Raw genomic sequence first — 24165 nt, 5'->3', positions numbered from 1 at the left:
TCACACCCGGTGATGGCATGGAGCAATTGGGGCCAGCACCGGCAGTGGGTGCAAGAGGTGGCTGCCAGCCCTGATCGGCACCGGCAGTGGGTGCAAGAGGTGGCTGCCGGCCCTGATCGCCCCTCAGGAGCAGGGGGAGGTGGAGAAGCCCTGAGAGGCAATCAGGGCCGGCAGCTGCCTCTTGTACCCACTGACAGCACCGAGCGATCGGGCCGGCGCTGGGTGCTGGCAGCAGGTACGAGTGGTGGCTCCAGTGCCAGCAGTGGGTGCAAGTGGGGCTGGCACCAGCAGCAGGTGTGGATGCCAGCAGCAGGTGGGAGCAAAGAATTTTCAGTAACCACCAGAGGCTTGCCCTGATGATAGCGACTGGTGCCCCGCCTTGGTCTGGTGCCCCTGCTTACCTGCTCCACCATCCCGCCACGGCCAACGCCCACCATGTTCTGTGCTCTGTCGCCTGCTGCTGATGCCCGTCATGTTCCTCGCGCACCCCCTGGTGGTCAGCGCACATCATAACGACTGTTCGGTTGTTCCGCTGTTCAGTCTATTTGCATATTAGGGTTTTTTATATATATAGATAATACTGAGTTTTCCAAAGTGTTTATTAGTAATTTGCACCCCCACCAGCAATGAGTTTTATTTTTCGACATCCTTGCTAACATTTAGTATAATCAGATTTTTAATTTTCATGATAGTTTTACTTTCAACTGTTTTAAGTTTAGCTATTGTCATACTAGTTTTAATTTGTATTTATCTGATTACTAATGAGTTTGAGGGCCTTATCTTATTTTTATTGACCATTTAGATATACACTGAGTGGCCAGATTATTATGATCTCTGAACGCATAATAATCTGGCCACTCAGTGTATATCCTATATAATAAAAGGCTAATATGCAAATTGTCCCCTCTACCAGGAGTTCGACCAGCAGGCGGGCTGGCCAACCGCCCATGTCCCCTCCCGCTGGCTAGGCTGGCCGGACCCCACCCATGCATGAATTCATGCACCGGGCATCTAATATATATACATATACATTGAGTGGCCAGAATATTATGCGTTCAGAGATCATAATAATCTGGCCACTCAATGTATTCTTTTCCGAAGTGCCTGTTCCAAATATTAGTTCTTTTATTGGGTATAAGTGTAGACATATATTCTCCTACACTGAGCTTTGTCTGCATTTTTTTCATATTTTTTATTGGTTAGTAAAAGTTTATAATTTTAGCGTAGTTGCATTTGTTTTCCTTTATGGTTAGTGCTTTTTCTGCCACATTTAAGAAAACCTTTCCTACCCTAAGGTCTTGAAGATATCCATTGTATTATCACCTAAAAGTCATAGATTTGTCTTTCACATTATGATCTCCGAGCCATTCCCATACCAGTTTTTATATATAGTGTGAGGTAAGGCACAATATAATTTTTTTAATCCTCACTGAGGAAATGTTTATTGATTTTTAGAGAGAGGAAGAGAGAGAAAGAAACATCTATGTGAGAGAGAAACGTCTATTGGTTGCCTCTCGTATGCACCCCAACTAGAGACCAAACCCACAGCCTAGGTATGTGCCCTGATCGAGAACCAAACTCAGGATCTTTCGATGTATGGGGCGACGCTCCAACCAACTGAGCCACACCGACCAAGGCACACAATTTAATTAAAAAAAAAAAAAGCTATATAATTTCCATATCACCATTGATACCCCCATATACGCACACACACTCTCTTTAAAATAAATAATTTTAAAGAATTTTGAAGATTTAACTTATGCCAGGCATGGTACTAAATGCTTTACATGCAGAAAGTAGAGAGGTGAAATTTGAGCTGGGTTTTTGTTTATTTATTTTTTTAATTTTATTTTACTTTTGGGGGAAGTAAAATGAAGCACTTCAGAAAGAAGAAAGAATGCACTGGGATTTTAGTGAATGAAAATGATTTTGTAACTAGAAATGGGAAGGTTTGTGAGTGTGGGGCAAGTTGGAGTGCAGGACATTCTATGTGGAAGACACAGACTTCAGGACAAAACAGAGAGCAGGAATGGGTGAGGGTCCCTCACGGAGTGGTGGATAAAACAGCTTGCTTAGGTCAGAGTGAAAACGAGGAAAGTAGGTGAAACAAAACCATAAAGAGCCCTGCATGCTCGACCAAGAAGTTTGAACTTTATCCTGAGAGCATTTGGGAACCATGGAGGGTTTCTTCACAGGAAGATGATATTGTAGAGCTGCTGTTTCCGAAAGGCTGGGCCTTTAATCCAGGGCCAAATGAGAAGGGCCTGCAACGTAGTAGCAGTGACAGGAGGAATGGAAAGGAGACAGATGTCAGACATATGCATCATGAAGGAAATATCAGCAGCATATGGCCTCTTATTGGAGAGAGAATTAGAAGTCAGAGATTACTTCTTTCCTTTCTATACTAGTGTCACTTAGGAAAGGACAATATGCTGTTAAAGAATTTGGGATAGCTAGTGAAGCTGACATTCTCACCTATGTCCCAGGAACTGATAGCCAAACCTTCCTCGGACCCCCAAATGGCCCTTAGGAGACTTGAATAGGTGCCGATTTTTAGAACATCAGGTGGAGTTCCTCCATTTGGTGGACTCTGGGTCACCAGAGAATGTCTGAGGTTTGAATCTGCATTCTCAATTACTACAGCTAATTTCACGGATGCCCTTTATATTAGGTAGATTCAGCCTCCACCTGCCTTGTGATTGTGGTTTTTGAAAACCCTTAAGGAAGTAATGAGGAACCATATTTAAAACCTCACGGCTTTCTTCTCTTTTGTTTTACCAAAACACTTGGTTACCATGTCCTGGGGAATAGACAACTTTAAAACATAAATGTGATAAGCCTTCACTTTAATCAGCATCCGTTCTTTCATACAAAGCATATTTTAGTAATTAATTAGTATCCAACATTGCACCGGACCTAGTGTGGGCCACACAGAAACATAAAATTTCTGTCTTTAAAGTTTAAGCTTGGAGTTGTGCTTCTACAAATGGCAGCTTCGGGAATTCACACCTTCCCTTCTGCTTCTTTGGAGCTGCTTTTCCCCGAGAGGATCTACTATTCTAGAAAAAGACACTGAGGGCCAAGAAGCTGAGCGGAGCTTTTAATAGCCTTGTAGGACTAGCAGGATCAAAACTGGAATTCAAGGCCAAGGAGTGGGAGCCTTGGTAAACTTCCCCAGTCTTTGGGACCCCACAGGGATACAGCTTAGAAGAGTGGATCAGAAATAGACTTTAACAGTCACACGGGGACTGAAGTCTACCTTTAAATTATTTTAATCTCTAATTGGATTAAGGTGACCTAGGATATTTAGTGGCTAGAAGCAAATTTAAATCCTCTTTAGTGGAAAATACTATTGTCCTAGGCCTAATGTTTCTCCTTCTTTTGTGTGTGGGGGTGTGTGTGTGTATTGTGTGTGTATATATATATATATATATATATATATATATATATATATATATATATACAACAGACTCACAGGAGACCCATGTAATGGTTATCAGACAAGCTTTATGTTTAATATATTTATGAAACCAAATAATAATAACTGAAAATTATAAAAAGAATCAACTTAAAATGGATCAAAGATGTAAATGTAAGGAGCTAAAACTCATAGAAGACAACATAGGTGTAAATCTTTATAAATTTGTTATCTAATCCAAAGTATGGATTAGATATGACACCAAAGCACAAGCAACAAAAGAAAAAACACGTAAATTGAACTTTATCAAAATTATAAACTTCTCTGCTTCAAAGGACATTATCAAAAAATGAAAAGACAACCTATAGAATGGGAGAAAATATTTTCAAATTATATATCTGATAAGGAGCTAGTATCCAGAATGTATGAAAAACTCTTACAACTCCTTAACAAAAGACAAACAACCCAATTTTTTTTTTTAAAGAAAGTATACAAATGACCAAAGAAGTGCATGAAAAGACACTCAACATTGTTAGTCATTAGAGAATGGCAAATTAAAATTACAATGAAGTAATTTTTCTATCCACCAGGATGGCTATACTTAGAAAAGAACAAGTGTTGGCAAGGACATAGAGAAATTGGAATCCTCATACATTGCTGGTGGGATTATAAAATGGTGCAGATACTCTAGAGAAAACAGTTTGGCAGTTCCTTAAAAACTTAAGCAACTTAGGCATAAACTGAACCATAGAATTACCCAGTGACTCAGCAATTCCACTCTAGATCTATACCCAAGAGAACCGAAAATATGCTTATACAACTTATACATGAATATTCATAGCAGCACTGTTCATAATAACCAAAAAGTGGAAACAAATCCAAATATTCGTCAACTGATTTATGGATAAACAAAGTATGGCATATTTACACAATAGAATATTACTAAGCCATAAAAAGGAAGTAATGATACATGCAACAATGTGGATGAACCTTGAAAACTAGATGCTAAGTGAAAGAAGTCATACACACACACACACACACACACACACACACAAAGAAGTCAGACACAGATGGCCACATATTATATGATTCCATTTATAGGAAATATCCAGAAAGGTTAATTCCTTTGAGGAAGTAGATTAGTGTTTGCCAGGAAGAGAGAAGAGGGAGGGTTGGAGTAACTACTAACAGGTATGAGGTTTCTTTCTGGGGTGATGAAATATTCTGGAATTAGATAGTGGTACTTGTTGCACAACCTAGTGAATATACTAGGAACCCCCCCTTCCCTCGAATTGTACATTTAAATATGATGAATTTTATGGTATGTGAATTTTATCTGCATATAAAGAGAAGTAAGAATCAAACAAATTTTAGTATTGAGAAATACAGTAATTACAATAAAGAGCTCAATATGTGGATTAAACAGTAGGTTAGACAAAACTGAATAAAGAATTAATGAACTGAAAGGTATCATTTTGATACTCAGATTGTCCTAGGTTTGGCCAGTGGGAGCTCCTTCACGCTGGCTTCTGTGTGTGTCATTCTTTGAGCACATTCTTACTTCTGGCACAAGATGGTCCAGGCTTACTCTCCCAGCCCCAGCTCTGGACTCAGCCATTTTGCTAAGGACCTCTGGGTCTTTATAGTGGGGAGTGATATTATAACCTGAGATCTGGAAGCTAGGTGTGCTCATTGCCATTGAGGTGTCATTGCTCATGTCCTTTTAGTGAGTAGTCTGGGAAAAATTGCTGATTTAAGTCATTCTTGACTTTCACTATTGTATATATATATATATATCCTTTCTCTCACTGTGAGAAGCCTGGCTCCCAACAAAATCAATATATTTATTCCTTTGCTCACTTCTACAATACACATAAACTTGTTTCAGAATTATTATACCCAACACCTCTATTAGCAATAAACTTACAAACCTACCAAGTTGAATTTAAGTTTCCTTTGCAGTTAATTTGGTCCTTTTATCTTTAGCCTGAGGGGAGTGAAAGTACTGTAGCTGAAAGTTACTTTGATTCTTTCTTCTCCACTTTTATTTAATATGGTTGTTACCCATTTGGTTTAATAAATAATGACAGTAATGGATTATAGCCCATTGAATAAAATCAGAATCCATGTATCCACGTTGACAGAAGTAAAAATCTAGGGGAGAAGGACCGACGCTTACAGTAAAATTTAATAAATGCAGAAAGAATGATAGAGTTTAAAAATAACTATCTGGGTGCACGCTACCTCCCAGGAGCACGCCTGGGCCTTCCCCTCCCCCCTCTTCTTCCCTCTAGGGTGTGCATCTCCTAAACTCTAAGGAACTCCACGAGACTTGCAACCAGGGGAGCAATGGGCAGTGGCAGCTCATCCCAGGCTTATCCCCTGAACCTGTCTCCAAGGTCCCCTTTTCTCTGACGTTCTAGTGAGCTGACAGCAGCCCCACCTGGGCTCTTCTGTTGCTGCTTCTATCCTAGCCCTGCCCTCCCTTGTGTCAGTGTCCCAGTTTTAGTAAGTGTACTCTCTAGGTCAATCAATCACTCAATCAAATAAAATAAAAATAACAGGTAAATAAAAAACAGTATCTGCCAATCATTATAGTAATTTGATTCAGGCAAGAGCCATCAATGTACTATAAGGAATAGGGTATTCACATAATTCTACATAATCTCTTCACAGGTTAGTTATTTATTACAAAGGGAGGAAATAGTAACTTTACAGTAGAGGAGCTGGGAGGACATGTCCAGTACTTGGTGACTGAAGTTAACATCACCAATATGGGCACAAGTCACAATCGCCTGCCACCTGATAGGATCAATGAGAAGAATACAGCGTCACTTCTGGAGTATTCCTACCACCTATGTATAACGTGAATCTAATGAAGCATCAGACAAACCCAAATCAAGGGACATTTTATAAAATAGGTGGCCCCAACTCTTCAAAATGTCAAAGTTTATAGGAAAAAGCAAGACTAAGATTGACACAGATAAAGAAGGCTAAGAGACATGGCAACGGAAATGCAGCAGGTGATCTTGGATTGGCTCCTGGGCCTGAAATATTCTTACTACAGAGAACAAGTAGGACAGTTGGTGAAACCTGAGTAAAGTCTGTGGGATGGGGGGAAAAAATCTAATGTGGGGTTTTAAGCATACAGGGGTGGGCAAAAGCAGGTTTACAATGGTTCATAAGGAAAAATACAGATTAATAAATAATAATACAAGGATAAACTCTCTGTTTCACGTTCTCACAAGTGTAAATGTACTTTTGCCCACTCTTGTGTGTAAAATTAATGTAAATGGTAACAATAGAATCCATGTCTGGGTCGGGGTGGGGAAATAGGTCTAAAAGTATTGCCCAGTATTGTATTAATTTATATTAGACTTTGGCAAGTCCAAGCTATATGTTGTAATTTAAGCCAGTCTAAGAGAGGGGAAAACTTGATTAATAAAAAGAGTTCAGAAGAAGGTAAGAAAGATTCTGGTACAGGGAAAACTATAGGGACATGGAACACTGCCGTGGCTTCCAGCAGTGCAGGGTGGAGCAGAGTTAGACTTACAGAGGAAAGGGGCAGCGTGAGAGATTATTTTGATGAATGATGCAAGTGTTCTGTGTCTTAATTATGGTGGTGGTTGTAGACTCTGTATTTATCAATACATATAAAATATACTAAAAAAGAATGGCTTTCACTGAACTTTTTAAAATATATATATTTTTATTGATTTTAGAGAGTAAGAGAGAGAGAGGAAAGCATCAATGATGAGACAGAATCACTGATTGGCTACCCCCTGCACGCCCCCCACTGGGGATCGAGCCCGCAACCAAGGTACATGCCCTTGACTGGAATCGAACCCGGGACCCTTCGGTCCGCAGACCGACGCTCTATCCACTGAGCCAAACTGGCTAGGGCGAACTTTTTTTTTTTAATCCTCACTTAAGGGTATGTTACTGATTGACTGGCGGGGGCGGGAGGGGCAGGCGGCAACAGAGGGAGACATCTATGTGAGAGAGAAACTGCAACCTATTTGGGTATGTGCCCTGACTAGGAATTGAACCCTCAACCTTTCGGTGTGCCGGATCGATGCTCCAACCAACTGAGCCTCCTGGCCAAGGCTCACTGAACTTTTTAAAATGGAAGAAAAAAAAGAAGGTAAAAAATGAGAGGGAAAGGGACTGTGGAGACAGGTAGAACAAGTAGCATATAGCCAGTGGATGGATTTAAGCTTCATTTTATCAGTAATGACAAGTGTAAATTGAGTCATATAAAATTAAAAAACAGATTGTCCGACAGATTTTAAATAAACAAAAGTGAAGTACACATATACGTTGCTTGTAAGAGGAGACACGCCTTTAAATATAAGGATATAGAAAAGTTTAGAGCAAAACGATGGAAAAAAAGAGAGCTCTGATAAATTCAGACCAAGTAGATTTTAATGCCAAAAGTATTATTAGAGATAAAGAGAAACATTTCATAATAAGTAAAGATTCAAGTTATCAGAAAGAAGTATATACTTAACAATAAAATTCTAAAGTATATAAATTGAAAATGGGCAGAATTCAAAGGAGAAATAAACAACCATCAACCCCACTGGGAGATTTAATACACCTGCTTTAGTGGATGATTAAACAAGTGGACAAAAAAAGAAAATCCGTTTGCCTAAGTAACATATATCGGCACTGTGCCTAACAACTGCAGCCAAATGCGCATTTTTTTCAAGTGCACCTGAAACATTTATAAAGCCTGAACTGAAGGGGAAAATTGAAGCTCTTGGGTGAGAAATCAGAGCTGGAGATGGGAAATCACCAGTTACAAACTGAACATTTTCCTTCTCAGAATTCAATGATCTTTCATTGGGGATGAAGTACTAGCAAGAGGGGAAGTGCCCTCCTCCAGGATAGAGATTTTAACTGTATGACCATGACTGATAGGAGTGACTGCGCAGGTGGACATAGTGTGAGCAAGGACACAAGGCTGCAGACCACCACTGTAGCTGAAGGAAGCTCTCCCAACTCAGATCTGCACCCCAGCCCCAAAGAAATGCATCCTAATTCTCTGCCAGTAAAGCACTCTCCTCAGTCTCCCAGAATTGGCTTCATGCTCCTCTTAGGGCCAACTCTGGCCCCTGGAGTGTCAAGAACATACTCTCTCCATCATTGAACCTTCTGGAACCTCTTTTTCTCCCTTCACAAGGGGATTCTAAGGCAACTCCGAACGTACCGGTACTAAAACTACACAGATCCCTCAATGAATTGACTTTGCTGCTGGGTTCCTCTTTCTTAAAGTATTTAATCAGCACTTTGCCCAGTGCCCTCGGCATTTCCGGCACTGGTGCTGCTGACTGTTTAACTTTCTCCCAGGCCACCCTCCTCTCTCTGTTCATGCTGCCAGCTTTCAGATGAGCACTTTTAACTCCTGTTCTTCCATTCTCCTGCCAGCCATCTGGGAGCCGCACGGGCATTCTGCTCATCCCCCACTCCTGGAATTTCTTATTGTAGAAAGGCATATGCTTGCAAGAACCTTATCTGACTCCCCCCGCCCCCCTCCTGCCCAGTTTCAAGCCATTGATTATTTTTCCCCCAGAGTTCATTTTACAGTTGCTGAGAGATTTGTGTTCTCGTGTTGCCTGTTTGCCTTTGTGTCTTTTGTCTCCTGTGTCCTAGTCTACCCGAGGGTTCCACGGTCACCTAGACATCATTACTATGTCTGTAGTGTCCTGCCTGGGAGGTGGGGTGATTACTCATCTTCCATGTAACCTCAGGAAATGTTTTAGCCCTGGAGATCAGGACCTGAAGACATTAGTACACTCCCACTGAAATCATTATACAAAGAGAGTTAAAGATGGAAATTTGCCAAGAAAAGGATCACAGTGGTGATTTAAGATATGAAGCCTCAGACTTGATTGTCGCTTTCCTTTTAAGGGTGTTGTTTTCAGCTTATTTTCTTAATATTAGAAATGGCCATTCCAAGAGACTGAAATAACTGTGGAGGAACATTCAGATTGTTATAGGATTGTGCTTCAGACTGTACCATCTGAGGTTTGGGGAGAGCAGAGGACCTTCAGCCGCTTCCTGTCCCCACCCCTGCCCCAGCCCAGTGGGTCTCAGTCTTGTTCGGATTATGTGTTTCCCTGACAAGAGGCTCTGGTCAGTTCTAACAGAGCATAGTGAGAATCCATGGAAGGTAGGAGATGAATCCACGGGACTCGCTGTCATGCCAAAGAATGGATTTTCTCCCAGGGCCACTAGCATTGTTACATCAAGTATGACTACTCATACATTCCAGAACTTCTGGAAAGACTTTAAGGAAATGGCTTTCAGAAACAAGTGTCTTAGAGGAGAAAACGCCTGTTTTCATTAAACCAGAACTTGGTAATGGGCAGTCCTTGTCTTCACTGACGTGGGCTACAGGGAGCTCTTACCTCTGGACATTTAAAATACAAACTCAATTGAACCAAGGTCCAGCTGTGCAGCTGAGAAGGATCTTTTCTGTTTAATCCACTTGGAGGGATAGAAAGTAATTCTAGCCTCCTTATTTTCCTTCTGTACCTCCTCCCACCTAGCCAGTTTCCTCCTTTCTGCTAAACACCTACTGGTTTTGTTTGTTTTATTTTCCCTCAGGAAAACGGCATCTTTCTTACAGAGTGATTGTTACTTTGGTTCTTACTAAAGATGGGGCAGAGAATAGATTTGGGGAGAGCAGAGGACCTTCTGCAGCACCAGGCATAAGGGAAAACAGATTCTTATTCCCTGAAGGTTGTAAGTCCCTCTGTTGGAGGTATTTAGCTGCAGTCCTGCCTGGCAATTAGTTTCTGGTGACCTACCCAATTCCACATCATGATCATGAACAGGTTTTGAGGGAACATAAGGAAGCAGCACAGTGTGGTGGAAAGAGCATTCAAGTGGGTATTAAAAGGGCTGGATTCTAACAATAATAGCTAATATTTATTGAGCATACTGGGTGCTAGATTCTGTTTTAAGCACTTTATATGGATTATCTCATGTTATCTTGTTTTACAGATGTGGAAGTTGGGGCATAGAATCTATAATAATAAAAGAGTAATATGATAATTAGACTGGACGGCCAAACAGGCCAAACAGCGGGATGACCATCCGGACAACCTTCCGGACAAAGCCAGGGCTGCAGCTGCTATGGCTGGGAGGGATCGAGGCAGCTGGCAGCCACCGGGGCTGCAAAGGCCTACTCTTGCACAGATTTTGTGCATCAGGCCTCTAATGGTTAAAAAACTGACCCAAAGTCATGCAATTCCAGAGCCTTCAGGCTTCACCCTCTTCTAATAGTGCAGTTGGTCCTAGACAGGGTCCTGAATAGCTGTGTGATCCTGGAAAAGCCTTACTAATGTATATGAAGAAACATGGCTATATTGTTCTGTTCTTGTTATGTGAAAGCTTAGTGTTCTAAACTCAAATGTGATCTAATTGATTCAACAACTGGCTATTTTACGACTACTGTGTACACAGCAGTGGGCTGGGCATTGTAGAAGACAGAAAGATGCTTTAACAGTTATAATCTCTTTTTCATTGGTTTTAGATGGTTTCATGTTATTAGCTTTGGGGTTCTTTCCTTCCTTCTTTCCTTCCTCCCTCCCTTACTCCCTCCCTCCCTTCCTTTCAAGCTCTTCAGATAATTAAACAGAATTCTAATTGTGAAACCCATTGTGTTTCAGAAGGCAAATTCTGAGACAAACATTGGGTTTCAGACTGCATCAGGTTTCTCACATTTTCTTTTAAAATATGACTTGTCACAGGGAGAGTTTAACTATACCCATTCACTTCTGAGTAAAGGAGCTACAGGTGAGCTTAGCCTTTATGGTGCTGAAAAGCTCAAGGCATTCATTAAAAATGGAATGTGACTGTTTTTATACTGAAGCAGTATCACTATAACCTGAAATATCTATTAGTAACTTGAAAAGGCAAATTCAGAAAGATTTGCCATGTAATAGTTAGATATTTTTAAATCACATTTTGTTTCTGGCAAGCTAGATTCAACATCTGGAGTCAGGTTCAAGTGTGGAAACCTCTTGGCTGAGATAGAAAAAAAATTATTTTTGAACTAGAAAACTAACTTAAGAAATTCCATTTCTAGTAATGACTGAGATTGGAAGAGTTGTGTTCTGATAGGCTCAGACATCAGATTAAAGCCCCCCTTTCTCAGTAGATTGTGGACTTTTAAGCTGTCTGTTCTGTATCCAGCTACATTCCCAAACCACAAGTGCTTGACACATAATAGATGTCCTATAAATATTTGCCAACAAACTGTTCATTGCTCTCCTGATCATCCAGCATTTTCCCATTGCCACAATCTAGGAATTGAACCTGCTCCAAAAAGTTTGGTTAGCCGCCTTGAGAGGGCATGTTATTTAGCACCTGTCTTTTTTGGTGGGCTCCAGTCCTTAACCCATTTTTTAAAATGAATTCCACAATTATAGTATACCCAATTCTTTTAAACACGTGTATAATGACTCACTAATGAATTGTGAAGTGAACTTGTTGAGTTATGACTAACAAAAAAGTAGAAGAGAAAAGAATAGGAAATATCAGAATACAGTGCACATAATAAGTACTGTTGTAAATACTGGATTACAGTTTTAAAAATGAATTTTTTGAAATCCTTCTCTACTTTATTATCAGAGAGTAAAAGCACTTCAGGCATCCCTCTTGTGGCAGCTCCCTGCTTATCTCTCTATAAAACATTTGCCATTCAGTAGGTTTGTATTTTATGCTACTTTGGGCAGCCCAGAGTATAAGGTCATGACTGGAGCTTGGTTTCCGAGAGCCATCATGTGGCAGCTTAATCCGTGAGTGAAGGCTGCATAGAGACCTCTGCATATACACAGGTGGTGTGGCCCAGGGGAAACCTGGAATCCTTCCTCGGCTCTGACCTATCCTCACAGCCTCACTCTGCACCACCTCTTTTGATAAGCTGGGGAGAGGCCAGACACCATGCCCACCATCACCTAGCACTGGCCCTGGTGCCAAGCAGCCTCTCCTTTCAGCCTTGTCCTCCCCACCATAAGCATTTCAGGCAAATCTCCAGCTCAGGAAACGTGGCCTCTTTGAAGAGGTGAGTGAGTGCCCCTGAAGCAGTCACTCCGCATCTGGAGGTGCTTCTGCTGCCAGAGGTCCGTGTCGGGCTCCTGTCCCTTTCCTCTGAAATCCATACACACAAATTCAATTTCAAACTCTTTCGTGTTTTTAAACAGTTGCTCTCAGAGTATCTTTGGGTTGGGGAGGGGGTGCTAGCACTGATGGAAGGAGATCTGTGCCCTTGAAAACTCTTTTTTGGGAAACTGCTGGCACAGGCTAATCGACAGAGAAGTAAATGACCCTACTGTTTCTACCTGCTGACAGACTCAGCCTTGGGGCGGCTGAAATTAGCTCTCACCACATGGCCGAGACATGCCTTCCTCTTTTTTTTCCTTTCATACAAATAAGGAGAAATGTCGTGCCTGCCCAATGACACAGCTCTGTAGTATCTCCCTGAGAAGGACTGGTTTTAAAACCTTTTCATAATCAGTGTTCTTTGGGAAATGCTAATAGACAAACCCAGCCAAGCTCAGGACATGGATTGACCCAAAGATGAGTGACCAGCCTCGTGTCCCAGCAGCCCAGACCACGTAGCCTCATGCCTCCTTCCATTTCTGCTGCTTTTGGTGAGTGAGAGGCTTTGGCACGTGGGCCTTGCGGAAATGAGGCCGTGTGTTTCGGTTCTGTTGTCCAATGCGGTTATCTGTTGGAAAAGGAGATTCCCTCCCCATTTTGTAAGCGCCCAGCTGGCAGGAGCTGTCGCAATCTCACCGCCTTCCGATCAGCCCCACCCAGAAGCAGGCAGAGTGGGGGCCCTGAAACTTGCTCCGGCCCAAACGGTTGTGGTGAGTTTCAAAATAAAAGATCCCCGCCGGAGCACACCATTGTACTTCCTGTCCCATAGGGCCAGCTCTGTCAATTGTGTCACATCTCTTTTCTAAATTTAGGCATCTTTTTTTTTTTTTTTAAGCAAAGATTACTATGCAAACATTTAAGAGAAAAACTTCACCCAAAGTAATTTTTTCCCTTGACTTCTAGTTGGTTTCCTGCAATGTTTAGATGACTCATTCTCTTCCAAGAAACTTTGAAGAAGAGATGCGGGCTGTGTGATAGCACACAAAGACTGCTCTGTAAATTCTCTTTCTTCCCTGCCTAGAAACCCCTTGCTTTTTCAATAGAGAACGGAAAGGCTCTACAATCTTCATTGTCATGTACTCGGCCTCATCAGGTTTTGTTGTTCCCAGGAATAGATGTCCCCCTTGTTTTTGGGTGGGGTCCCCTTGTAGCGCCCCAACTCTTGACAACCCCTCAAGAGCAGCCAGCCCGGAAGCCCTCGCAGGGACGCTGGGGCCACGCTTGCCGCCAAAGGCACACAGTTAAGGTTTCTGACACACAGAACGGGTGGCCTTTTTCATCTGTGAAAGGAGAGGCTCGGGCTATTTCCTGCCTCTCTCTATGGGTCAAAATTGCTCCCCATTGCTGGGGGCTTGCTGGCGGCTTTATCTGACACTTGAACTGGGCTAGCGACATGTATGTCCCCAGCCCAGCCCTCAGCCAGAGGGAAGCCTGAAGTCCGCATAGCTTCAGCAGACTGTTCAAATAAACAGGGATAATAGTTGCGTGGGTCCTTTTCCAACTAATGGGTAGTACATGAAAGGAAACATCTGCCTGGGCTTAATTGCTGTTTTATTGGTTATGTTTTTTCTCCCCACCCCGCCCTCCTTCTCTGCGCACTAAGTTATTTGAGTGATGGGTGAGGAACAAGGTAGAGGACTGGGCCCTAACTGGTTTGGCTCAGTGGATAGAGCGTCAGCCTTGTTCTCAAGGGTCCCAGGTTCGATTCCGGTCAAGGGCATGTACCTTGGTTGTGGGCACATCCCCAGTAAGAGGGTGTGCAGGAGGCAGCTGATTGATGTTTCTCATCGATATTTCTAACTCTCTCTCCTTCTCCCTTCCTCTCTGTAAAAAATCAATTAAAATATATTTAAATAAAAAGAAAAAAGGTAGAGGACTGGGAGCTTTCTCCTGTAACCTCTGCCATTTAAAGATAAGGAGGTGGTAAGGGAGGGTGGGAGGCTGGCTGGGGGAGTTGGTCCGGAGGTGGGAGGGCAGGGCACTTGGAAGTGATAATCATGGTCACTTCCTGGCCTTGTTGCTGACTCTGGGCTGGTTGGTGAGTCATTTCGCCTCACTTCACCTCCTGGGACCTCTGCTCTTCAGTGGAGCTCAGCTGGCCTCACATGGGAAGGAGAGGCTGGTATGTGAGCTCCTAGATGAAAGGCATTCTCTCTTGTGGCGTCTTCCAGTGGTTGAGGGCATGGGTGAGAGGCATTGGGAATGGTAAATTTAAGGCTGGCAAGATAACCTTTGAAGTCATCCACTTAATTGAGCATCTTGATCCCTGAGAACTTTCTGATTATCTTCCACTCTATGGAGTGAAGCCAAGCAGCCATACCCTGAAGTGGGTGGTGTTTGAATCTAACATAGATTCAAGAAGTCAGACAAAAGATCATAAAGAACCATAGAATGGCAGAGGTTGGAAAAGACCTTAAGAATTTTTAAGCCAAAACCGGTTTGGCTCAGTGGATAGAGCGTTGGCCTGCGGACTGAAAGGTCCCAGGTTCGATTCCGGTCAAGGGCATGTACCTTGGTTTCGGGCACATCCCCAGTAGGGGGTGTGCAAGAGGCAGCTGATCGATGATTCTCTCTCATCGATGTTTCTAACTCTCTATCCCTCTCTCTTCCTCTCTGTAAAAAATCAATAATATCTACACTAATAAAAGAGAAAAATGCTAATTGACCGTACCTTCGCTACGCCCACAGCCAATCAGCGTGAGTATGCAAATTAACCCAACAAAGATGGTGGTTAATTTGCATACGCTGAGGGAGGGAGGAGTGAAGACTGAAGACAGCATAGAAGGAAGAGGGAGGGGAAGTGGAAAGCAAGGTGGCTGCTGGAGGGAAAGCATGGGAGGCGGTGGGTGGGGCGGGGCAGGCGGGCGGTGCAGGCAACAGCCACCCTGCCTGCCCCGCCCTACCCCACCCACCGCAGTGGGAGAGGTGGTGGGGTGAGAGAGGTGGCAGTGGTGGGAGGGAAGCCCGCCGGAAGCCCTGTTCTTGCAGGAATATTCCTGCAATGGGCCCCTTGTATATATTTTAAAAAAAGAAGAAGTATGAAGTACTGATATATGCTAAAGCATAGATAAACCTTGAAAAACATTATTAAAAAAAAAAAGAATCTTTAAGCCAAAGACTTTCATTTTATATAAATGAAAACATGGGCCCAGAGAGATTAACAGAGTTATCCAGTTCCCTTCTTGATGGTAGTGGATCTGGGAATGTGAGACTCTTGTGATTGCTAAGTCAGGGCTCCTTCCACCCTTCCCTACACTACCCAGGTATAAAAATTCATGTCAACCCACGACTAAGGTCACTCGTGTTATATTCCATAATTAACTCCATAATAGAAAGGTGGCAAAGTATAAAAAAATGAAAATGACGGATAAACATTTTTTTTTTTAAGTTCAGGCTCACTAGAATCAAAGGACTACAAATTACAGCAGGATACCATGTCAAATGGTCAAAACAAAAAAGTGAACTAGCATTCTTATGTTTCTAGTGGTATTTTAAATTGGTACAGGTTTTTTTCAAGGGCAACTTAATGGTATAAATAAGTAAATAGTCTTTGACTCAGCAGTGCTACTTCTAGGAGAAAATAATGAAAGGTGTGTGCATAGATTATGTGCAAAGTAATTTAATGCAGCATGTTTTATCATAAAAATTTATAAACAATGCAAATGCCCAAGATTAGGAGCTACATCAATATGGTCTATTGTAATGTTATAGGATAATAATAATATGTAAGGAAATGTTCACAACATGTTTAAGTGTATAAATTACAGTGTGTATAATGTAATCCCGACCTCACAAAAATTATAGAAGATTAGAAAAATAAGTAACAAAGTCTAAAGTGATGATTTCTTAGTGGTAGAAATTAAGAGTTACTTTTTCTTTTTTGAGGTTTTCTATTTTATGTATTACAATAAACATATTTCTTTTGTAGTCAAAAATAATATTCTTAAAGTCATACATCTTGAAAAAAGACAAAAATCTTAAGTGATTATATGTCTGACATGCAAGACCTCTCTCTTTATTTGCCTGGGAGCTGAGCTGTGCCAAGGTGTGTTATTCCTTCTGGTAGAAGGGTATTGTTGATATCTGATTTTTCATAGAAAAGACCTAGAAGGAGCTGGTAGAAGATAAAACAATTGCTCCCCTTCTCAGTGACCCAATGATGCCAATCAGTTTTATCCCCTGCTCTCTTGGGCTTGGCATAAAACACTCAGTATAGAAGGTGTGTCTCTTCCTTTCTGCTTCCTCATTCTTCTCTATTTATACTATTCTCTCTGTGTAGTTACCTGCCAGTTCTGGGTGGCAGCAGCAAAGAACCTGAGAGCCACCACTACTTGGGATTACCCAGTTGGCAACCCCTTAACATACATTATCAGAATCAAGTAACAGTTCAGCCAGTCTCACAATCAGTCTTTATTGAGGTACCACTGCCCTGGAAGTTTAAGATAGAGATAGAGCAAGTAAGAGGTCTCACTCCAAAATAAAATAAAATAAAATAAAATAAATAAAATAAAATAAAGAGATTCTCTTTGAAGGATTCTATTTAGTTAGGTACTTAGAAGTCCTTGGAAGTTTATATACTTCTTCCCATCTCATCCTATTTTACATCTTACTTTCCTCCACAATTCTCAGGAATGCTTGGCTACAAGTCTCCAAGAAAATTTGTTCCACTTAACAACAGTTGCTAGGTAGGATGTGGCTTTCAGACCTGTTCTTTGGGGACCAATTGAAAAACCAAAGGCTACAACCCATTTTCCCTTCACTCGATTGCCTTTGCTAGGCTATAGAAGGGGCACGTTTCATTTTATTAAAACTCTTTGAGTAATCTGACCATAATTGGGTCTGATCGGAGTGGTTATCTGATTTACTGGATTAAATAATGGGCCTTAATTGAGTCTGCGTTATTTGTAGAGCCGATGCTGCTCTTGCCTCTGTTGCCCCCTCCTTCTTCCTTCTGTTTCCCAATTGACCTTCATTCCTCTTTTCTTGCAGAGTAAAGAAGTCGGCCAGCAGCTCCAAGATGATTTGATGAAGGTCCTGAATGAGCTCTACTCGGTAAATCAGACGGGTTGCCTGGCTCTTTAACAAGCAGAGGGGAGCAGCATTCGGCAGCTGTGGCCATAGTTGCATCAGCAACAGAACTGAGCTGAAGTTGAAGACAGTGCACGGTCCCCATTGGGGGTGCCTCCGCCCATCTCATCTCTTTTTTCACACTCTTAGTTTCAAACCTGAATGAGCCAAAAACACTTTTTCTCAGCTGTGCCAGCCAACTCTGGCTTCATTTTGGGGATAATCAAAACAGCCAAGGCTTACATCACCAGCACAACTGACCCCATTTGCAGCAAACCAGAGACCCCACAGCTAAAGACAAAGCAACACAGCCTGCTTTGCACTAGTAATATGTGTGTGTTGGAAAGGATTTGTGGTTCACGGGTTTGCATCAGTTCTTGGATTGATCTACCTGTTTGAGACTAGAGTAGTGCTCTAGAGGGAAGCATAGTCCTAAATGCCCATAATATGAGAGGCCAGTTCAGGCAGAGAGAGCTTTGCATCGACTCTCTGGGGGTGTATAAAGGCCAAACCTCAGTAAAGAGGCAGACTTCGGGACTGGAGGCAAAAGCACAATCTGTCCTGAAGTGACTGGCGCTTCAGACACGTGATGCCTGTGGCTGATGCGTGTTTCTTCATGCACTGGGAGGTGGTGGTGGTTGTTTTTCCCCAGCCATGTTTCATTAATTATAATTAAAACACACATGCACACCAAAGAAATTCCTGATGCCGTACAGGGAATATTTCAATTGTGTAGCTAAGGCCTTCCAGGGCCTCTCCTCTAGCTGAGCTGTGCCAGGCCTTTGTGTCATTCTCCAGGGTTACCCCATCCTGTTTGGGAGGTGAAATTGATTTCCTGTGTTTACTTGCTTAATCGCTATATTTCTCTCTTTCTCTCTCTCTCTGTCTCTCTTTCTTCCTTTCTTTCTTTTCTGTATTCACAGGAAGACAGACATGGTGACATGGATCACAGGCATTTGGGATCCGAGAATTCCATGTTCTTGATCCCAAAGTCTAGGTGTGGCCATATTGTCATGGCAACGCTTAAGCAAGTAAACAGGGGAGTCATCAGACTTGCCTCCAGTGACGCTCAGTGTGTTTGGAATTTCTGCTCTGACTCTTTGGCTCTGAAGCCAAGTAGATAGAGAATACCCTTTGGTTTAGCTCCAAGGTTTTCATTTCTCTCAAGTGAAGTTAAAGCTTGTTAGAAATAGAAGTGTGTTGACTTGGACCATTTTCAGACTGGATGAGTTTCCTGAACCCCCTTGTCTTTATAATGCTTTACTTCTGCTCTTTATTTTTAGAGTATCTTCTAGGCACCAAGGAGAGCTATTATTACTCCTCTCTCCTGCAAAGAATTCACTAAGATAGAAAATGACACATGTCATCATTATATGAATCCTTCTCTTTTCCTATAAACATCTCGGGCCTCTGCAGTTCACTGTTTCTGGGGAGAAGTAGGTTGGATCACCAGCAAACCCGAGGCTAAGGCAAACCCAGCGTGCCACCTTTGAGGTGCAACAGAGAAAGATCAGTGTCTGGGGATCTGTTAGTGTTACTCAGAGCCCTAGATCTAATATGCTAAGATTTTTAAAAAATAATAAGTCACAAGGTATACTTTGTATTGGAGTGAGGAAGGAAACCCTGACCCTCGCTCTTCGGGTCTGAGGTGGCCAAGCTGGCAGCCTCAGAGAACTGCAGTCTCGGGCACTTCACGCTGGCCAGGGCTGTACTGGCCACTGCATGGCCACAGACAACGCAGAGCATACGATCTTGCCACTGGTGCGCAAACAGAACTGGCTGAGCATGGTATCCCCTGCCATCAGGTGAATTGATATACACTCATAATCTGTCCGGGGCCAAAATAAAATTTTATATTTTTTGTAGTAGGCAATAGGAAGAGAAAAAAGAGAGAGGACACTGGAAAGTTCCCGAGATGGCAGTGATTCACTGGTACAGTGATTCTCAAGGAGGGTGACTTTCCCCCTTCCAAGGGGACATTTGACAATACCTGCAGACACTTTTGGCTGTCACTCTGGAATGGAGGGGTGCTAGAGATTAGATGTGACTAAAATCCTATAAAGCACAGGACAGCCTCCCACAACAAAGCATTGTCTGCCCTAAAATATCAATAGTACCAAGATTGAAACACCCTGGTCTAGTGACTAGAGCCTCCTGAATTAGGCAATCCAGATTCTACCCAGTCTACCACTAGCTACATGATCTTGGGAGGATGCTCTGTGACCCAGGTCTTCACATGCCATGTACTTGAATGCTATAGTGAAGGGTCAGATGAGTTTGCAGATTCTATAGGCAATTAGAAAGTTCAGAGGATGGAATCATGAGTTGTTTCTTGAGGGTGAGATAAGCATAGGACTGATATGAATAAAGCACCATGGCATTAGGGTGGCAACTATCCCTATTTGCCTAGGACTGAAGGGCTTCCTGGGACATGAGACTGAACCCTGGGAAGTCCAGGGTAAACCAGGCCCATTGGTCACCTAAATGCACAGTGGTCTCATCAAGTAGTAACCTGGGACCATTGTATGCTGGAGCTATTGATTATCTCTCTCTCTCTCTCTCTCTCTCTCTCTCTCTCGTTAAGAAGGGAACATGGCTCTTCGGGAAGGCATGGAAGGATCTCTTGTTTCAGTGAATCTGTAGGCAACAGAAGTCAGTTGTGGGCATGGGATAAAGGAAATCAAGGTTATAAGAAACCCATCCTATTTAGTGCTTTTCTTACCTTGCATCTTCCTCTAATGGCCATAAGTACTTCTTTTTGGGAGACTGTTACCCAAGGGTTGATAATTTAAGTACTTTTGAACCTTGATGATCCAAGAGGAAGGGCCCAGGTGTTCCCAAATAAAGATGCCTTTGGTAGAGAGGCCCAGACTCCCTAAGTGGCCAGCTGCCCCTCTATACCTTCCTCTTTCCTGCCTGAAGAGCCTTTGATTTCCCTGACTTGGCTTCTGTGCCAGGAACTGCTTCCCACAGCTGCTACTCAGAGAGCAATCCCAGTGAGCATTCTCCTGCATGCACTCCCCCCTCCCCACCCCCATAATGAACAAGCTGGCTAGTTTGTAGGCCATGGCATACATAAGTGGTTTCCATTTTCTGACTGATGATCCAGGAATGCCTTTGAAGTTGGAGCACACTGCTTCCCATCCCAAAGAACTCTGAAACTCTCTGCCTCAGTTTACTAAGAGGCTGTATCTGGAAAGGCCAGGCAAGCTCTCCCCAGGAAGGAGTGTATGTGGGGGCACCAAAGCCAATGGATAGGCTGAGTGGGAAGAGTCAAGGAAGCCCTAGAATTGAGAAAGAAAGAAGAGGTGTTGGGACATGGGGGATATTGGTCACCAGAGGTTGATGATTCTAGTCCTCCTCCTGCTTATAGTCCCCTTGATTTGGTGCAGCAGCTGGTCTGCTAGGAGCCAGGACTGGTATTTAGCACCTGCTCCCTTGAAATAATGTCAACTGATAGTTCCCCAACTCTGCTTGCTTGTGTCTCCAACACTAGGCACTAGGGATATAAAGACATATAAGAGATGCCCCTGAACTCAAGGCACTTAGTTTTAATAGAAGAGACAGAAAAAATAGAGTAGGAAGTAAAATACATGTCTGCACAGAGGAGGGACATGAAGTCAGGCTCCCTAGAGAGATTCTTAAATTGAATCTTAATTGCTAAGAGCTCTTTTATTGTTCCCTTTTTGTTGCATCTTGTTCTTCTTTCATGGTGCAATGTTTTTTCATTTCTCATTGATCTCTCTAGGGATATTATTGATGATTTGTTTTTGAAGTTTTTTTTCCTGTATGCTTTGTTTCCTCTACATTGGTTGTTTTGGTCTTTCATATTAGATATTTTCATTAAATGTCTGATAATTTTGAATTGCCTGCTTATATTTTACTTTTTACTTATTGATTTTAGAGAGAGAGAGAGAGAGAGAGAGAGAGAGAGAGAGAGAGTTTGTTGTTCCATTTATGTATGCATTAATTGGTTGATTCTTGTATGTGCCCTGATTGGGGATCTAACCCACAACCTTAGCATATGGGACAACACTCTAACCAACTGAGCTACCTGGCCAGGGCTGCCTGCTTATATTGAAATGAGGCAGTGAAAAGCTGGTTGAAGTTCTGTGTCTTTACTGGCCTTTACTGTAGGATGATCTGACTGGACTGTGTTTGGGGGAAGACCAGTATTTCTAGGTCTTTGATCTTGGATGGTCAGATTCTCCAGACAAAGCTCTTCTATCTCCCAGTTGTTTGGGGGCCAAGTTGTAAAGAGGCCTGGGCCATCTCAGCAGTCCTTTTAGAATTTTCAGTTGCTACTCCTGTTTAAGTTCAGTACTCCTGTCTTCAGTGAGCCTGGGGTCCGAGTCCATGGTGCTGAGGCTGACTCCTGAGAATATAAACCTCTCTCTCATCTTCCACTACAGGGCGGGAGGAGATGGGACCTAGGAGTCTAACTGTTCTCAGGCCTTTAATGGTTTCTCTTGTTATTAGCTCCACCTTCATCTCGCTGCCAGCAATTCCTCTTGCTGGCTTTTGTGATAGAAGTCTGGTTTCTTCTTGGCTCTCTCTATATCTGGTTTAGGGTCCAATAGGTCAGTTACTATTTGTCTCCTGCTTTTTGTCTTCCACTTTTATTCTTACAAATATGCCTTAATTTATACTAAAAATAATAATAACTCTTTTCTATTATTTTAGTGTGGCTTGGGGAAGGAGCAGAACTAAAGACAAACTCAATATTGTGTTTTTCAAAGTAAAGTTAATTCTCTTTGCAGAACTGAGGATTTAGACTTCTTGAATTTTTTCCCTAGTTTGTATTTGCCTCACTACATATCCCACCTAATAAAAGATTAATATGCAAATTGACCCTAACTCTGCTACACCCACAAGCCACGCCCACAAGCCACTCAGGAGCAAATATGCAAATAAACCCCAACCAAGATGGCTGCCACCACAGAGAGCAGGAAGGAGGCTTGGGTTTCCCCAGCAATAGAGGAAGCCAAGCTTTCCACACACCCTGGCAGGCCCAGGCCTCCACTCAAGAATACAAAGTTATAGAAGATAAATCCCAAGAAAAATGGCTGCAGCCACAGAGCTGGAGAGAGCAGGCTAGGGTTGCCCCTGGCGACCGAGGAAGCCAAGCTTTCAACCTGCCCTGGCCAGCACAGGCCTCCGCTTAAGGCTACAAAGTTTCAATTATAGAAGGTAAACAAATCCAAACAGAAATGGCAGCAGCCACGGAGCGAGCAGAAGGCTTGGCTTTGCTCCAGGCTACAAAGTTTCAATTGTAGAAGATAAATATATCCCAGATACCAGGGCCTCCGCTTGGGTTGCCAGGGGGCGTGGCCGGCCTGTAAACCACCACAGGCCCCTCACCCAGGCTGCCCCATGCCCCAAAGGAATCCCCACCCTGATCCGGGACACCCTTCAGGGCAAACCAGCTGGCCCCCACCCATGCACCAGGCCTCTATCCTATCTAATAAAAAGTAATATGCAGATTGACCATCACTCCAACACACAAGATCAAGATAGCTGCCCCCGTGTGGTCAAAGATCCTGCCCCCATGTGGACACAAGATGGCCACCACAAGATGGCCAGCAGGGGAGGGCATTTGGGAGGGACCAGGTCTGCAAGGAAGGGCAGTTGGGGGCAATCAAGCCTGCAGGGGAGGGCAGTTAGGGGTGACCAGGTCAGCAGAGGAGGGAAGTGGGGGCAAACAGGCTGGCAGGGGAGCAGTTAGACATCAATCAGGCTGACAGGACAGTGGTTAGGGGGTGATCAGGCTGGCAGGCAAAAGTGGTTAGGGACAATCAGGAAGGCAGGCAGGTGAGCAGTTGGGAGCCAGCAGTCCTGGATTGTGAGAGGGATGTCCCAGATTGGAGAGGGTGGAGGCTGGGCTGAGGGACACCCCCACCCCACCGTGCACGAATTTCGTGCACCGGGCCTCTAGTAAATATATATATTTCTCCAAGTCCTCTCCAGTTATTTTGACATCACTTATACTGAGGTAGCCTTTGGATACCTCAGTTTTCCCTTGAGTTGGAGGAAATGATACTTCTCTTTCAATAGAAGAGGGATTCAGTGTCATTAAATCATTTGGGCAACAACATTGATTATAAAACTACCACTGTCTACATATTCCCCAACTTTGGAGAAGAGAAGAAAACACAAAAGAGTGGTGCTTACCCTTAGGAATTTATAGTTTTTTAGATAAGATAGTTTTTTTTTATTTTGTGAGAGTTCTTTAAGTTCTTTAGGGGGAAGAAGAAATATGAGTTGTTAATTTTTATTCCTTCACATGTTGTCTTGTTGGCACTATTCCTTTGAGCTCTTTATTGTCTCTCGTGTTTATTGATAGTGTTTCCTAATTAATTATTATGCATCTTCATGAAATAGAATAACACTTTCTTAGAAATCATTCACTTTTGACTATTCACTCAAGCTTTTGAATCCCTTGGTCACATTCAGGTGAAAAAAGAGAAAAAAGAACCTCCTATCTACCCTTCATCATCCTGGAGACC

The 24165-nt window shown here is 42.8% G+C and overlaps 1 protein-coding gene across 13 annotated transcripts in view; it reads left to right on the top strand.

Annotated features, from left to right (window-relative positions):
- The window catches only part of SRGAP2 (SLIT-ROBO Rho GTPase activating protein 2), a 242140-nt gene that overhangs the window by 153044 nt on the left and 64931 nt on the right, over window positions 1–24165 (top strand). For all 13 annotated transcript variants that reach the window (XM_028129255.2, XM_028129253.2, XM_008154184.3 and 10 more), the window contains exon 5: window positions 17582–17644. In XM_028129255.2, coding sequence (XP_027985056.1) covers window positions 17582–17644 — 63 coding nt within the window. The remainder of the gene's footprint in view (window positions 1–17581; window positions 17645–24165) is intronic.

This window comes from Eptesicus fuscus, chromosome 22 (genome assembly GCF_027574615.1).
Source record: "Eptesicus fuscus isolate TK198812 chromosome 22, DD_ASM_mEF_20220401, whole genome shotgun sequence".
NCBI lineage: Eukaryota > Metazoa > Chordata > Mammalia > Chiroptera > Vespertilionidae > Eptesicus > Eptesicus fuscus.
The sequence above is the reverse complement of the archived record's forward strand: the minus strand, read 5'-3'. Positions and strand labels throughout refer to the sequence as shown.